General features: G+C 37.6%; 2 protein-coding genes across 5 annotated transcripts in view; one reads left to right on the top strand and one right to left on the bottom strand.

The window, feature by feature from the left end:
• PLPP1 (phospholipid phosphatase 1) overlaps positions 1-4,505 on the top strand; it is an 88,408-nt gene extending 83,903 nt beyond the window's left edge. For all 3 annotated transcript variants that reach the window (XM_042986813.1, XM_007079942.3, XM_042986815.1), the window contains 2 exons: positions 3,316-3,492; positions 4,015-4,505. In XM_042986813.1, coding sequence (XP_042842747.1) covers positions 3,316-3,492; positions 4,015-4,146 — 309 coding nt within the window. In that variant the 3' untranslated portion in view covers positions 4,147-4,505. The remainder of the gene's footprint in view (positions 1-3,315; positions 3,493-4,014) is intronic.
• The window catches only part of MTREX (Mtr4 exosome RNA helicase), a 105,100-nt gene continuing 91,781 nt past the window's right edge, over positions 3,595-16,913 (bottom strand). For both annotated transcript variants that reach the window (XM_007079939.3, XM_042986785.1), the window contains exons 24-27: positions 14,751-14,807; positions 13,444-13,606; positions 6,164-6,268; positions 3,595-4,660 (exon numbers count right to left, since the gene is read on the bottom strand). In XM_007079939.3, the coding sequence (XP_007080001.2) occupies positions 4,608-4,660; positions 6,164-6,268; positions 13,444-13,606; positions 14,751-14,807 (378 nt within the window). In that variant the 3' untranslated portion in view covers positions 3,595-4,607. The remainder of the gene's footprint in view (positions 4,661-6,163; positions 6,269-13,443; positions 13,607-14,750; positions 14,808-16,913) is intronic.

Genomic DNA, 16,913 nt, shown 5'->3' with positions numbered 1-16,913 from the left:
GCAGCAGATGTCTGGGTCAGGTGTGTCATGGGTCATCTTCAGTGTCCTCTCAAAAGTAAAGGCAGAGCTGTGTGGTTCAAATGGGGCTCCCCCTTCCCCCTTCAACTGTGTTGTGGGAAGACAGTGCCCCCACCCCCCCCGCCCCGGAGGGGAATTTGTAAGATTGCCACAGAGTCTGTCAGGACTGTACACAATGTTGGATTAGAGTTCTGTAGTTCTTCTGAGTTTTACAAGATAAGGAACGGACTTCCTTCCACCAATGTGTGTGTGTGTGTGTGTGTGTTGTTTAAATGTTGATTTTGAGCAGGGAAGGGGCAGAGAGAGGGAGACAGAGAATCCCATGCAGGGCTTGAACTCATGAACTGTGAGATCATGACCTGAGCTGAAACAGAGTTGGATGCTTAACAAACTGAGCCAGACAGGCGACCTTGAATGTGTTTTAGTGCCTATATGATTGGCATATGCATGTGTGGGGACGGGGGGTAAGAATGGAGTTTGCAAAGGCAGGGACTTACAGAGCCTTCTTATTGTCAGATGTGGCATTAATCCATGAGCTCTGTCCCTATATCTAGGACTAGTAGAACAGTGGTGAGAGCTTCAGACATTGTTTCTCTAAGGCAGTTAGGAACATATTCTTTCCTTGACAGAAACTTTTTAAAGGAGCATATGCTGTTCTCTTTCCTCTTAAAGGACAAGCAACAGAATAAAAGGTTATAAACCCACAAAGTCAAAGAATGCAAAAGGAAACAATAGCCAATAGGTAATGATTTTGGGAAGCAGTTAGATGAGTGGTAGAACTCAAATGTCTAGTGCCTTCAGAGGGTAGGAGCTTAAGAGATCTGTACTGCAGAACCTGAGAAAGGCTTTGGACATGGAGCCGCCAGGAAGATATGGTGAATCTGCCTGGCAACATGGGTGGGGAGTTGTCAAAGTCTAGACTTGGCAAGTGATCCAAAGTCCAAGAAACTCAGTATTTACCCCTGGAGGTCTACTGAAATGGAAGATTTTTCATGGAGATGAACAGGGCTATAGGTTAAGTGATGCCTGACCTTCCCAGAGCTCCCTTGAGTATCTTGGACTCAGGGAAACACACAGCAGGCAAATACAAAGCACACTCAATTAGCCAACCTCACCCAGAGCTATGACCACTGTTCTGACCACAGCCTGCATACATGCCACAGCCATTAGTCATCAGAGGAGCCAGAGCCTAGAGGGAGGGCAAAGTTAGGTATATAACCACAATGGGGCGGGGGAAGGATTCCTAGTACCCCCTTAGGATGAAGTAATCTTTGGATCCCCAGAGATGGGGGTAACACCTATACTGGGGTAGATCTGTAAGGGGAAAACTTAAAGGGGTATATAGGTTTCATCTGAAGTATATTGAACCTTGTGTTAAAGTCAGGGTCTTTGGAAGGAAAATATTGTTTGAAGATTTTAGAATCCTAAGTGAGGAAGGACCTTCAGCGTCCTGAGTTTACTTTGAGTTGAAAGCACAACATAGGACTAAGTGGAAGTTCCATTTTAGAGTTGGTATTGTTTTTTCTTGCTATGTCCTTAGCAGAGACAGGTGCAAGTCTCCCTAAGATACACTCATAGAAGGATTTATAACTCATAGGTATATGTTTTTAGTCTGCAGAACCGATGCCTTTAACAATTATATGAAAAGGCAGAGGCAACTAAATAACCAGAATAGGGACAGCTGCACTTTTAGGCAGTAATATCCAAACCTGGCTTCAGCCTCACTCAAGGTACTGTTATCCTGAAAATGAAAAAAAAAAATCCAATTAAGGTAGAACTAGTGAGGGGACTCTAACTGGCATGTTTGTGTCGCCAAATTGGCTTCAGCTGCCAGATGCAAACTTTGATTCAACCAGAACCGACTTTCTTCTCAACTCCAGAATGTTGAGACAAGCCTCTTACTATTTATGTTTTTATAGCTTCAACAACAAACAAAAAAGGAAAGGAGGGGCTCTGCAGAAAGCCAGTAGGACTTTAAACCAGCTAATGAGTGCAATTCAGTTGAACAACTCATGTTCTTTTACAACCATGTTGTACAACCATGTAAAAAACTTGATAAAATTAGATAACCTCTGAGTCTTTGCCAGCTGCTGAGAACTGAATGCTCACAGCATTGGTCAAAGAGCTGGGAATGGATTGTGTATCTATTTCAAATAGGCAGTGCCAATGCACACAGCCAACATACATTGTTTTCTGAGGAATGCATTTGATTAAGTGTATGAATCACAAATTATCAAACAGAATTTTTGAAATATAGTTTGAAGGCATATTCTTACTAGATAGAAATAAGGCAAAAATTTTTTTTCAAAAAAAGAGACCAGATTTGCTTAAAGGGGGTCAAGTCTTTAGGGATGCACCCAAAGTCAAAGGCAGGCTGACAGAGAAGAGGGGAAATTCTCACCTGATTGGTGTAAAGTCATGGAACTAAAAGGGTGTATAGGTGCTAATCAGAAAATGTATTTCATTGTTGGATCAGAGAACCTGTACTTATTTAGGCAGATTACTGTATTATAAATACAGATTATTTATTCTTCGTTATCCTTTAAAGTAATCTGAGGATTGTGGAACTGTCAAGTAAACTGTTTGAATGAATTAAACTTAGTCCCTAGACAAACAGGGCAGAAAACTTAGTAGGTTGGCCCAGAATAAGGACAACCTTGTGTTCAGAATGCTAGCAGTTTATCCCAAGACTTGGAACTAATGATAACAGTTGCCTCTTAATCAGAATTATAACACAAAACACAGGAAGAGGCGCTGTCAACAATTGTCTTTTTTACAATTTCAAAAGTAGTCTAGATATAGTAATAAACTCTTCTAAAAGTCAGGTTTCTTGGGCACTTTTTGTTTTGCTTTTTTAAAAACAAACTTTTTAAATGTTTATTTTTGAGAGAGAGAGACAGAGCGTGAATGGGGGAGGGGCACAGAGAGGGAGACACAGAATCCAAAGCAGGCTCCAGGCTCTGAGCTGTCAGCACAAAGCCTGATGGGGGCCTGAACTCATGAACCACGAGATCATGACCTGAGCTGAAGTCAGACTTAACAGACTGAGCCACCCAGGCACCCCTGTTTTGGTTTTTAAAAAGATTAACTTTTCAGGTATTAATGAGCATGAGAATGCTTGCCTAAAGCCCTATTCCATATATAATTTATACTCTGATTATTCAGTGGTTATTAATGGTAATGACTATTAACATTTAATGACTATTAATCATTTCAAACACCGACACTTTAGGGGTGTGGTGATACTAAAGTTTCTAGTTGGTATGTTAAACTCTTTATTCTTATCTTTTCTATTAGCTTTACCTTCAAGCCAGGATGAAGGGAGACTGGGCAAGACTCTTACGCCCCACACTGCAATTTGGTCTTGTTGCTGTATCCATTTATGTGGGTCTTTCTCGAGTTTCTGACTACAAGCACCATTGGAGTGATGTACTAACTGGACTCATTCAAGGAGCTCTGGTGGCAATATTAGTTGTAAGTATACAGGACGGCACCCTATATGTTGATACTGATAAACACTGGGATAAATAAGTAGAAAACATGTGCTATTGAAAAAAACTATACAAAGGAAGATACTGTGGCTTAGTAATTTTTACTGAGTAAGAACACCGATGTTACTAAGTCATGTTAGGACGGACAGCAGATAATAAACTATGCTGCTTTTCCTAAAAGTTATAAAAACTTACTACTACATGTAGTTTTGTAAAAGGCTATGCCTACAGCGTTTTGGGTTTTTTTTGTATGAACTGAAGAATACCTTAAGTGCTAACAGAGTAAAGCTGTACTTAAGACCTAACTAAGCAACTCCGAATTTTAGAAGAATTTCCTTTAACATTAAAACTTCCTGTTGGTCACTAATTTTCTGTACCCTTTAACATATGCCTTTTGTTTATATTTATTTTTTGCAAACTGTTACAACTATGCATATGGTTTTTAAAATTAAATTACATCATTAAATACTTTTGTCCCATTCTAAGTAGAATTTGTTCTCTGTAGGTAGTGTATGTATCAGATTTCTTCAGGGAGAGAAATTCTCCTTTTAAAGAAAGGAAAGAGGAGGACTCTCATACAACTCTGCATGAAACACCAACCGCAAGCAATCACTATAGGAACAATCACCAACCTTGAAGGTAGCAGAGTGCTCAGATGAAGCTGGCCCGCTTTCTAAAGGAAAATGATTGCAACCAGAAGGCAAGAGGATGCGTTTTCTTCATGGTGTACAAGCCTTTAAGGGACTGCTGCTGCTATACCTCTTGGATGCCCACTTTACCTGTGTGTATATAGTTCCCTTTAACACCGTGGTTATCTAATAGCTCTGAATTCATTTAAAAAACTTTAAGCCTTTCACTAAAACAATGCCCACCTGTACATTTTTTTATTAAAAAAATGTAATGCTTATGTACAAATGTGTATGTAATGTATGCTCTCTTAGCATGATGCCTGATTTAAACATAATACGTATTAAAATGTTTGAACGACTGCCTTGAGATGAGAGAACCAAATCAATACTTGTGTAAGCATTTGTATGTAGTCAGTTGTAATCAGGTGGTGAAAACTTTAAAATCCCACATTCATTTCACTGGCTCTTTTTACAAGTAGAGGCTGGCAGCAAATACAATATCTCTCTTGATTTTGGTGATTCCTACAAGAAAAGAAAATAAGATTTAAAATTTTAAGACCACAAAGATCGTGATTCCCCTCTGGTGCGGTTTTAACACAACAATCCTGATGGTACAAGACCCTGTTGGTCTAAAAGATACCTGGAAGAGTCCACAGCCACCTCTGAGAGGGGGGGAAACATAAAAACTTAGGCTAGACTCTGAAATGCCCAGTAGGTCTCCGTGTGTGTATGTAGGGGGTGGGAGTGGTTCAAATTATTCACAAAGACTTATTACTGAGGAAAGGACTAAACTGTCAAAAGAAGTTATTGGCCCAAAAGCGTGTACTTTCAGCCTACGTCAGGAGATCCTGTATTTTCACTTACCATGTGAAATTCTTTCTGCGCGAAGACAGGACAAATCTTATTATCTAAAAATGTTTAGGGGCGCCTGGGTGGTTCACAGTGAGTTAAGCATGTGACTTCAGCTCAGGTCATGATCTCATGGTTCATGGGTTTGAGCCCTGCTTCGGGCTCTGTGCGACAGCTCAGAGCCTGGAGCCTGCTTCAGATTCTGTGTCTCCCTCTCTCTGCCCCTCCCCTGCTTGCACTCTCTCTCTCAAAATAAAACATAAACATTAAAAAAAAAATAAAAAGTTTATATAACGAGACTTAAACTCGGGTTGATGAAATAGGTCTGCCCCATTGAGCATAAGGAAACATAACTCAGTTTCTGAACACCTCGTCTCAGGACACTGGTTGTGTCAGATGGAACAAACTGTAAACATGTTAGACCCACCGCCCACCTCTGTCACTACCACCTCGGACTGGCTATCCTTCCATGATCTGGTCTTCCTGCTTCCACCTTGCTCATCTACAGACTGGCCTACAATGCAACAGCAAGAATTGCTGTGAAACCCAAGCCAGTGCACAGCACTCCTGTGTTCAAAACCTCCAATAATCATTTCAGGAAAAAGGCCGGGCCTAGGGGTTAAAATGATAATTTCTTTTCTCCTTCATACTATTCTACTCACTGCTCACTCTGCTTTAGCCACACTGGCCTTGTGCTGCTGCTTAAGTGTATCAAGCATAGACTCCTGAGTGGGCCTTAATGCCACCTCCTGAGTAGGGCCCCCAGGCATCTCATCTATCTCTCAATTCCTATTGTCTCTTCCTCTTTTTCTTCTGTAGACTTATAACCACCTGAAATATTTTAAGTGCTAACTTATTTTACATCTCCCCACACCAGAATGTAAGCTTCATGAAGGCAGGGATTTGTGGGTTTTTTGGTTCACTGCTGTATCCCCTAGTGCTTAAAACAATGCCTGGCACACAGTACTCAATAAAAAAATCTTACAAATGATTATACATAAAATCCCAAAACTTCTTCCCATACACTCTAAAAGTTTCTTTAAACACTACTAGATAGCCCTCCATGGCATTCCATTGGAAAGCATCTGAAAAAGTCTTCCTACATTGTGGTCAAGAACTCAGGTCTCACAGGATTTGCCTTAATTATTAGAAAAAGCTTATAGACTGGATACTGACCTTCTGCAAATTTGTTTTCCAGCTCAGTATTTCCAATGGCTTTTGCTGCTTGACACATCTGTCTAAGCAGTTCTTCCAGGCGCCTCATACAACGAATTATGCTGCCTATAAAGAAAAGGAAACAAATTACTTATAAAATGGAAATAACCAAAACAGTAGAACTTTTGTTAACAGGCAAGATAGGAGAACATGGGATGATTAACTAACAGTACTTTGAGGGACTTCCCATCCAGTAAATCAGGTAGCAAACTTCATTGGCTGTCTGGTAGGCACTAGGAAGGATATAAAAAGTTAAATTTCCCATCCTTGACTAATGCTAGAGAGTCATGGACTTATAATGGGTTGACATTTGCTCTCATTTAGAAATAAACAAAATGCTCTGGGAGCAGGGGAGAGAGCAACTTTGGGTGAAGGCCAGCAAAGACAACATATAACCAGGGTCTATTAAGAATGAGGAGGTCTCTGTCACAGAGTAACAAGGGATGACCATTGAGGCAATGCAGAGAAGTCTGACAAACTGCAGCTACTCAAGGATGCGGAGTGTGGCCTACTAGGGATCTGGATACCATCCTGTGAAGAGAATGCAGAGATTTTTTTTTTTAAGTTTATTAGGACAAGCAGGGGACGGTCAGAGAAGGAGAGACAGAATCCCAAGCAGGCTCTGCACCATCAGTGCAGAGCCCTAAGTGGGCCTCGAACTCAACAAACTGCGAGATCATGCCCTGGGCCGAGATCAAGTGTCAACTGCAGAGAATGCAGAGATTTTTATGTGGAGGAGTAATAAGAGGATCAGACTTGTCATTTCAGAGGTGCATCCATTCTTCCTGACCTTAAACAGACTTTCATCAGTGCTTTCTTCACACAGTGTGCCTCAAGGGAACACAAAAGAAGAGATAAGCCTCCTTCCATTGTATTTGACTCCCTGAGACAAGTGTTTGTATTAAAGCTGAAGCTGTAAACATCATTTCACATCTGTCTCACTTCAGCAAGAAGGGGCCTAGGATCCTTTCTCAAAGAGCTATGTGCTCAAGTTTACAACTCTTGGGAGTTTACTTTTAATGTCTGATATACATTAGGAATACCTGTCTGACATGCCAGCTAGTAACTCTTAAGCCCTTACTTCTATTCCTTATAACACTGAAATAATTCATCAGCATTAATCAAGTTCTTGAAATATACTCACTGTTTGGGGCTGAGTTTTCCTTTTTTTTTTTTCCTCCCCTGAAGCCACCTATGGGCCAGAGCAATGAAAATACAACAATGCTATTGCACATTCTGTGAGTTTTGTTGGGATGACATTGGTAATGAAGATGATCAGCACACAGGTTACTTTAAAGACAACTGGGGATAATACCCTTCCATCTCTTATATACAGGATGTTCATAACTTTAGACTTGGTTCAAAGGACTGAGCTGAGGCACCAGCTCAGAGCAAAGAAGAGCAAAGACTTGATGGAGACCTGGGTTCTAGCCCAGATTCTGCCACTAAGTAATTAACTCTGTGATGTAGGCCCTTACCCTACTCTCATTTCTAAGGTATGTACAACGATAGTAAATGCTATTTAAAGAAAGGGCTCGCTCTACCTAACTCTGGATGGTGTCACTTGAGATAAGAGATACATAAATTCTTTGACATGGGCAAAACCATAAAGGAATATAATGTCATGATATAACCCTTTACCAAAATATCCAAAGTCCATAGCCTTTTTCACCCTTCTCTCATTAAAAGGTTTATGGAGTTCTGGGGAGAAAAAAAACTCCACCTCTCAAGTACACCCTATTTCTACTACACAATTCTGTCAAAGCTATTTAGCACCTAGCAAGGTACTTTATTAGATTCTGAACACTTATTCTGTGGCAAGTCTGTAGTGTGTATTTTATGTAAATCACCTTGTTTGACATTTACAATTCCACGAGACAAGCACTGTCATTATCCTCATTTTCCAAAGAAGGAAAAGGGGAGAAAAAAGTTACAGACATAACGTGAACAAGGTCAGAGCTAGGAATAAATGATGGAGAAATTATGTCAAAGATCATAGAAGTGAGATGTTTTCTAAATTTTCTCAATGTGTATTACTTTAGAAAATTTCTATTTATAATATAATTTACACATTTAAAATAATTAAAAAATAAATATTTTATAAGTTTCTTAGGCCTTACTGTAAAGCTCTTCACTTGTGTAAAAACCTTCATTGCCAGGTAGTACCAAAGAATTTACCATTAATGAGTTTCTAGAAACAGTAAGTGGTAAAAACCGGCAAGTAGGATCTAGTCAGATAAATGGGTGTTTTCTGATTTTGGCAATCAGAAAGTCACTGGTGATTTGTAGTAATTTCAACAAAATGAGACAACACATGTCCCCAACAGAGCAGGGGAGCAGACGCTTGACACCCTATGTCCACTGTCTCTGGAAGTGTACAGACCAGGGATTACATTTCGTCTATGCCATTTACTATGTGAGGGACTATATTATAAGCAAGTGAGGAGTGACTTCTTGTGGGTGGTAAAAATATTCTAAAAATAGATCGTGATAATGGTTGTACAGCTTTGAATACATTAAAAACCACTAAATAATACTCTTAATTAAAAGGGTGGATTTTTATGCTCCATGAATTATAATCTCAATGTTGAGTTCTTTCTGGAATGGTGAGGTAAACCTGAGTTTAAAGGTCAGTGACATTGAAATGGACATTTAAAATGGTGAATTTTATGTATATTTTGTCACAATTAAAGAAAAAAAAATTCTGATTACTCAGAATTCAATGTTGCTTCCTACTCTAGACCCTGGCCCATGGCAACCATTAATCTACTTCCTGTCTCTATGGATTTGCCTATTCTGGACATTTCATATAAGTGGAATTATACAATAGCTGCCTCTGCCTTTTTTTTTTTTTTTTTTTTGATTAAAAACAATTTTTTTTAGGGTTTATTTTTGAGAGAGAGAGAGACAGAGTTCTAGCAGGGGAGGGCAGAGAGAGAGGGAGACACAGAATCGGAAGCAGGCTCCAGGCTCTGGGCTGTCAGCACAGAGCCCGAAGTGGGGCTCAAACCCATGAACCATGAGATCATGACCTGAGCTGAAGTCAGATGCTCAATGGACTGAGCACCCAGGCTCCCCTCTATCTGCCTTCTCTTACACCTAGAACCTTAAGGAGTTCAAAGTTCATTCACATTTTAGCATTAATCAGTACTTCATTCCTTTTTATAGGTGCCACTACATGATACTGACCACCATTTAATTATTCACTGACTGATGGACATTTGGGCACACATGCTTTAAAAGGCAATTTTGTAATCACGAGGCTCATCTGGTTCTTGAACAGAACAGTATGATTCGCATTGAGGATGGAAAGTAACACCTTTCTCTGAACAGTATTTCTACCTCCAGCTTTCTGGTATTCCACAAAGTGGTCCCCATAGTTCATGTTCTGAATCTGATTTCATACTCACATGTAAGTGGTTTTAATGAGTTTGACCTGAGGTTAGGATCACAAATGCATTTTCTTGCAACTATGTATCACTGGATCGCAGCTCAGGCCCAAACCCTTTCTGGAGGGTAGAGACGGCTGCTCACAAGGCACCAAGCACAGTACCTGCTCCCTTACCAGGGTCTCAGTAATTATTCACCAAATGCCTAAGAATCAAATACTAAGTAATTTAGTACTAAAATTTTGCCAGAAATGAAACAGACATAATACATGTTACTAAATGGTCACCCTATTATTATTATTAGCAAAAGTATTTCTAAGAACAAATCCATTGGAAAATCCCTAGTGAGAGTGATGTACCTTGACCTAGGGAAGGGTAAAACTATGCATGTTGAAAGGCATTTTGAGAAGAGCTTGTAGTGGAGGCAGAGTGTGTGAATGCACTACACAGCATTTGTTTTAAAAACTTGTGGCAGGCAGAAACAAACATTTCCAGTGATAGCACATGTCATTAGAAACCTCCTGTGATGAAATAAGTGAAAATTAAGTCGTTCATGCACAGTGAAGAGTACAATATTGTTTCTGTATAGACAAAATTTAAGGGCCTCTGAAAACTTACAATGGATCTATTACATAGAGTAATAGATTGAAACTCCAGACCTTAGCCCCTACAAATACTGTTTTGAATTACTCTTCCAATTTAGTTTGATAAAAATAAGAAAAAAAAAACCACATTATACCGTTTTGTTTTCAGGGTGATACAAAGGAAGTAAATATTTGTATGAAGTCTTCAAACTTCCTCAATTGAATCACAGTATAAGCTCCTCTCTTGCATTAGGCATCCCTTCAAACACATGGTATTTATCATTAAAATGTTAACTTGTGCCAGTTAATGTCTGAAAAATAGTTAAAACTACCTCTGAAATGACATGAAAGGATCACTTTTATTTTCATATAAAAAAAAAAATTAAGGGGCGCCTGGGTGGCTTTAGTCGGTTGAGCTCAGGTCATGATCTCATGGTTCGTTGGTTCGAGCCCTGCTTCAGGCTCTGTGCTGACAGCTCAGAGTCTGGAGCCTGCTTTGGATTCTGTGTCTCCCTCTCTCTCTGCCCCTCCCCTACTCATACTCTGTCTCTCAAAAATAAACATTAAAAAAAAAAAAAGATAATTAAGAATCAAACTAGTAACAAATATGTTTTCAACAAAGTGCATTTTAAATTTCCAATGCAATCATTTTGTGCCCATACAAGACACAATATACTATGGGCTAGAACTCTGGTTACAGTATTTTCCCAATCATATAAAACATGTACTATAACAAGTTGAGAGAATAGCTATTCTGAAATGGAAGAACTAAATAACAGCAGGGTAAGTAAAGGGCGGGAGTGGGGGGGACACACAGTATGCTGGAAAAAGGATGGACTATCCTAAGTAAATCAAGGTTCTCAGTTATTTTTCTGCTGTTTACTTACGTTTTATTTTTAAGAGTTAATATACAGTCTATCCCAATTTTACAAAGAAAAAGTATAGCTGATATAATGGCAACCAGACTAGAAAAACATGAAGATTACACTGATGTCAGACCCAACTTCAAGTTATAGTTATAAACTGAATTCCTCAGATTTTCAAACTTAGATTTCTCACACAAATTGTGATGTACAAATAGCCCCAAGGAATTGGAAAGGGGCAAAATAGATTTCAGGAATGCTGGTATGCTCTAAGACACCAAACTGTCTTCAATTTTAGCAGTTTCAGATCTATCTCCGATACTGTGATAATTCTTCCATTTAAGTACAAAGAATAATCCACAAAGACAATTTTATAGGGCTCTCCAGATTTGCAGATCTCCTGCCCCTTGATTTTTCTTCAAACAAAACAAACTATCTGCTATGAACCACTATTATGTCATTGTGTCTGACTTCTCAGAGAAGCAGATATTCTATAAATATGAGCATAATAGCTTGGAATTACCTACGCATAGAACAGTCATTAATTTATTTCATTCTTATGTTCCAAAAAGATGCCAGACAAAGAGTGGTGGTGCCGTATGGCAGCTTTACACTGCGCAAGTGCTTTACACTGCGCAAGTGGTCACACACATACCAAGTTTCCTGTGTGTTATGCAGTGTTCACAAGTGAAGTGTGTCACGCTTTCCTCTTCTCACATCCTCAGCTATGGCTACTCACCATGAAACTGTTATAAATACCCTCTTACCATTCCTACAAGCATGAAGTGTCAGTGGATGGAGATGGTGCAATCTAGGTTAGGATTTAAGAAGTCTCTAGATCCGAAATTCAAGGATAAGAGATTAGGGTGCTTAGATGCAGTTATAAACTACCATGTGATTTGTAATCACAGAGGCCGAGGTTCAAATCCTAGTGCCGTCATATACCACACCTCCATGACGTTGGGAAAATTACTTTTTAAAAACTCAGCTTTCTTGAACAAAGAAGAAATAATATCTACCCTGAGTTAATCACTTTGGTGATTAGATGTAAATTATATAAAGTGTTTACTAGCACAATGCCTGGCACACAGTAGTCACATAATAGAGCAAGATTCTAGAACCATATCACTAAATGATCATTTAATGGAGGCTTAGAAATAAACTTTGTGACACCATATACACCATGTAATAGGACACCATAATAAAAAAATGCTATAAACGTCAACATTAAAATTTAAAACCAATGAAGTTCAATGTAGTATAGTAAAGGCTCTAATATTCTGTTGCAGAGATGTTTGACCTTTGCATCATAAAAATCAATGATTCATCGATTAATAGTCTTTAATAATGTTTAAAAGCATATAATATTGGATGTCCCAAAATATAATTTCTCTTAAAAATAGTAACAACAGCATTTAAAATATTATTATAATAATCTCTATAAACTGCAAGCTCATTTACTTTCATTTTTAAAGAGTTTAACGTAAATCTCTAATTTGATAAATACCATTCACCATTATAAATATCTACATAAGCCAATATTTTTGAAATGAATAAAACATTTCTAAAACGGTCTTCTTTAAATACTGTGGGTTTTTTTTGCTTCTTGTAATTCTTATTTCTTTCATATTCCCTCTGCCATTTTTTCATTTAAAATGTCTGTTCAGTTGAGTAACAATTATCTTACAGTCTTTAAAAATTCTGCATATTAATCTGATTCATGCTGAAGTAACATCTGACTGAGGCCAAGTTTGTTATTAGAAATGCAGTGATGGACAGCATTTTCAGCTCTTTTAAGTGGAATTAATACAGCAAGCCTTGAGGTTACTGCCAAGCAAATAAAACCAAAGAGGAAAAAAAAAAAACAAAAAACACCACACAAATATGACTTAGTAGGATCATCTGTTTATCTGTGATGGCATTATTCCATTTTATTACCGAAAATTAAAAACATTATTCTTGTTGGGGTGTGCCTGGGTGGCTCCGTCTGTGAAGCATCTGACTGTTGATTTCGGCTCAGGTCATGATCTTGTGTTCATGAGATCAAGCCCACATCAGGCTCCACATTCAACGTGGAGCCTGAAGATTCTTTCAAAAAATAAAAAATAAAATATCATTTTTGTTTAGTTAAAACACTGCCATCCTGAGTATATAATTTCCTATCAAAAGGAATGTATGTAGGGGCAGCTGGGTGGCTCAGTTGGTTAAGCATCTGACTTCTGCTCAGGTCATAATCTCATGGTTTGTGAGTTTGAGCCCTGCGTTGGGCCCTTTCCTGTCAGCACAGAACCCCCTTCAGATTCTCTGTCCTCTCTCTGTGCCCCTCCCACGCTCGTGCTCTCTCTCTCTCAAATAAATATTACAAAAAAAGGAAAGAAATGTATGCATATAGGATTTAAACATACCTTCAAAGACATCTGTCATCTTGCAGATATGAGCAAATGTTGCTCCCGTTGCCCAGGTATACACTACATCCATTAAGTGAGGTTTGAATGAGCTTAGATAAGTTTCCTCATCAATTTCCAATTTGGCTTCTGCTGAAACTTTTGCAATTCTTTTAGCACATTCCTTTGAAGATAGAAGATTTACTTAGTATTTTTTACTTCTGACCTCCCATATACTTTCTTTCTTTAGATTTCCAAAGCCAGAATTCTACAAGTTCCCTTTTTCTTCCTAGGTTAATATGCCCACAATTTGGATATTCTGTGCTTCTAAGTAGCTATAGTTCCTTTTCCACTGCTAAGTGTCAAGTAATAAAATTTCTCCATTACACTGAATTAAGAAAAATAGATCATGAGTGTGTTTTTCACCCAGTTACACCTTTAAAAAAAACAACAACCAAAAACAACCAGAAACTCTTCACTAAAATTATTCAAGAGTAGAATTTAACTAATCTCTAAGTATTTTATTAACAACCCCAAAACCCCAAAGACATCAGTAACAAAACAGATTTAAAAAGCACAAATCCTATGGCAAAAAAATGCTTTTCCCCAACAATGCTTTAAAAAATATAAATCTTAATTTTATTTTTTCCCCACAAAGAGAAATTTAGATCCATTCTTTCCTCCAGGGTAATATAAAAGGTCAAAAACCACCAAGTACTATATAAACTTCCCTGGTTCTGGAAGTTTAAATTTCTTAGTAACAAGGGATGTTAAATGTTCCACCGAAGAGACTTTGTTATAATTCACTCCTCCTCTTTTGCAGTGTCATATAGTTCATCTTTCCCTGTCTTTCTAATGTTGAAAAGGTAGATAAAACAGTTTATCCCCAGAAAATAAAACACACAATTACTATAAGCTACTGTGCCTTTGAGGACTCAGGGATAATTAATTTCTGAGGATAAAACATATTTTAAAACTTTGTTGTAAACTAGAATGGAAAACAATACACAAAAATTATGCTAACTAAATCCTAGTCCATCAAGAAGCAGTTCTTAACACCGAGGAAAACAGTGCAGGCACGGAGTTGCTGATACAGTATGTGATACATTATTCCATGTTAAATCTGCACTCACAGCAACTCAATAAAATTTATTACACTGGTGGGGGAGAATTTAATAGCATTTAATAGCATTAAATGACAAGACTAACATCAAGTAACATATTTAATCCTGAAAGAAGTGGTCTCTGGAATGATAAATACTAAGACTATGAAAAATGTTTATTTTACATATTCTATTCATAAAATATACAGTTCAAAAAATTTCTACCTGCATTTGACGAAGTGGTCCTGCTAACTGCTCAGTTAATTTGGGCATCTCACTTGACTGTAAAAGAAAAGGATAAAACCCAAGTTTAAAATGTAGTATATACTTCTTGCTATAACAAAGAAAACAGAGCTTTCAGGATATCCATCAATAGCAAATTATAAGACCTTAGTTATTAGCATTTAGAATTTTTAATCACCTTAGTTGACGTAAGCAACCTTTCATCCTAAATTATAAAGTTATTCTATTTCAGAGGAAAATATTACACTGCTAAATTTATTATTTTCTGTGGCCACAAATGGAATGGAGGGAGAGCAAATATTATAAACATGCAAAGTAGTTTAGTTACATCAAAATTATTATAAGCTATTTTATCATAGTCAGATTTTGAAATAGTTTTGGTTCCCAGGAAACTCTTAGTCTGGAAACCGAAAATTTGGGGTAAAGAACATTAAGTAGTGCCCTCAATTTTTATTTTACCCAGGTATTTCTAGCTCTCTAACAAAGTATGGGATAGTTAAAAGTTTAGTCTGAGTTGTAGTGTTCTTAAGATTGCCTTCCCACTAATGAAAAGTTCATCACTTGTTTTCAGTTAGAATAATAGGAGTTTTGAGGCCTATTACCAACTGGGCAAATGAACTTAGACAAGTGGTTTGAATTCTGTGTGTTGGTTTTCTACCCTGTCAGAGAGAAATAAAAGGTCAGATCCTGAAAACCTATAAACTTGTGATTACAATAAAGACATTATTTGTGAACAAAATGTGATAAAGGCAGCCACAACAAAAATAAAATCATTGTAAGAATGGTATATATGTATGTGTGACATACGTATATATCTACCCTGGATTTAAATTATATGTAAATTTTTTTAAAAAGCTCTTGTAATAGCTATGCCTTTACTTTAAGCACCAGTATTTACATAGCACTGGTTTTGTTTTGCATGTCATATGTATTATTAAGTGATAAATCATAAACTAGATTGTATATATTATTCCTGTCCAAATAAAAAAATGATGAATGGGGTGCCTGAGTGGCTCAATTGGATAAGTGTCCGACTTTGGCTTAGGTCGTATCTCATGGTTTGCGAGTTAAAACCCCTGCATCAGGCTTGGCACTGGTGGAGCGGAGCCTGCTTGAGATTCTCTCTCTCTCCCTCTCAAAAATTAAATAAACTTATAAAAAAAAAATAATGATGAATGAAGGGGCACCTGGTTGGTTCAGTCAGTTAAACATCTGACTCTTGGTTCTGGCTCAGGTCATGATCTCATGGTTCATGGGATTGAGCCCCACTTCTGACTCAGCGCTGACAGAATGGAGCCTACTTGGGATTCTCTCTGCTCCTTACCTGCTTGCATGTTCTCTCTCTCTCTCTCAAAATAAATAAATAAACTTAAAAAAAAAAAAAGATGAATGATGAGAAAACAAAATGGCCAAAAAGAACTCAACATCTCAGTTTAATAGTGAACTCAACACTGCTTATCATCTTTGATATTGTGTCCATTCATGACTAACAGTTACTGATCATTTCCTCTCTGGTCATATAAATAGAAGGCACTGGTCCTCACGTAAGCAAGCTAAGTGTCATTTCACCAATGCTCTCCCATAAAATATATGCACAATTTATTCCTTCATCTCTATTTGAAGTCTCAATTCAAATTTCACTCCATTGGTGAGGCCTTTACTAATCACCTTGTTTAAAAGAGTAATCCTATCCCCATGATTTCTGTCTGCCTCCTCTGCTTCACTTTCCTCTAAAACCTTCATCACCATTTGACATAATCTGTATTTTTTTTCTTCTTTACCTTCATCTACTAGCATATAAGTATCAGGAAAGCAAAAATTACTGCTGTACCTTAATGCCTAGGTCTGGGCACTGCACACAGGGGATGCTTAATACATATTTAGAGTCAGTTAATATTTATATTATAAAGTTTGTATTTAGTCTTTAAATTACTTTTAATATAAAAAATGTAGGGACACAGTTTTAGAACACATTTCTAAAAAGAAGTGAGCATATTAAGCAGACTTGTTCATATTTATAACAATTCCATGTGACTTTTAGCATAATTTTTCATTTTCATATTGAAAGGCACCACCACAACAACTGATACTACATATAATACAGTGTGGTTTCACTAAACAAATCTTAATTAACCACCTATAGTG

Source organism: Panthera tigris, chromosome A1, assembly GCF_018350195.1.
Source record: "Panthera tigris isolate Pti1 chromosome A1, P.tigris_Pti1_mat1.1, whole genome shotgun sequence".
NCBI classification, from domain to species: Eukaryota; Metazoa; Chordata; class Mammalia; order Carnivora; family Felidae; genus Panthera; species Panthera tigris.
The sequence above is the reverse complement of the archived record's forward strand: the minus strand, read 5'-3'. Positions and strand labels throughout refer to the sequence as shown.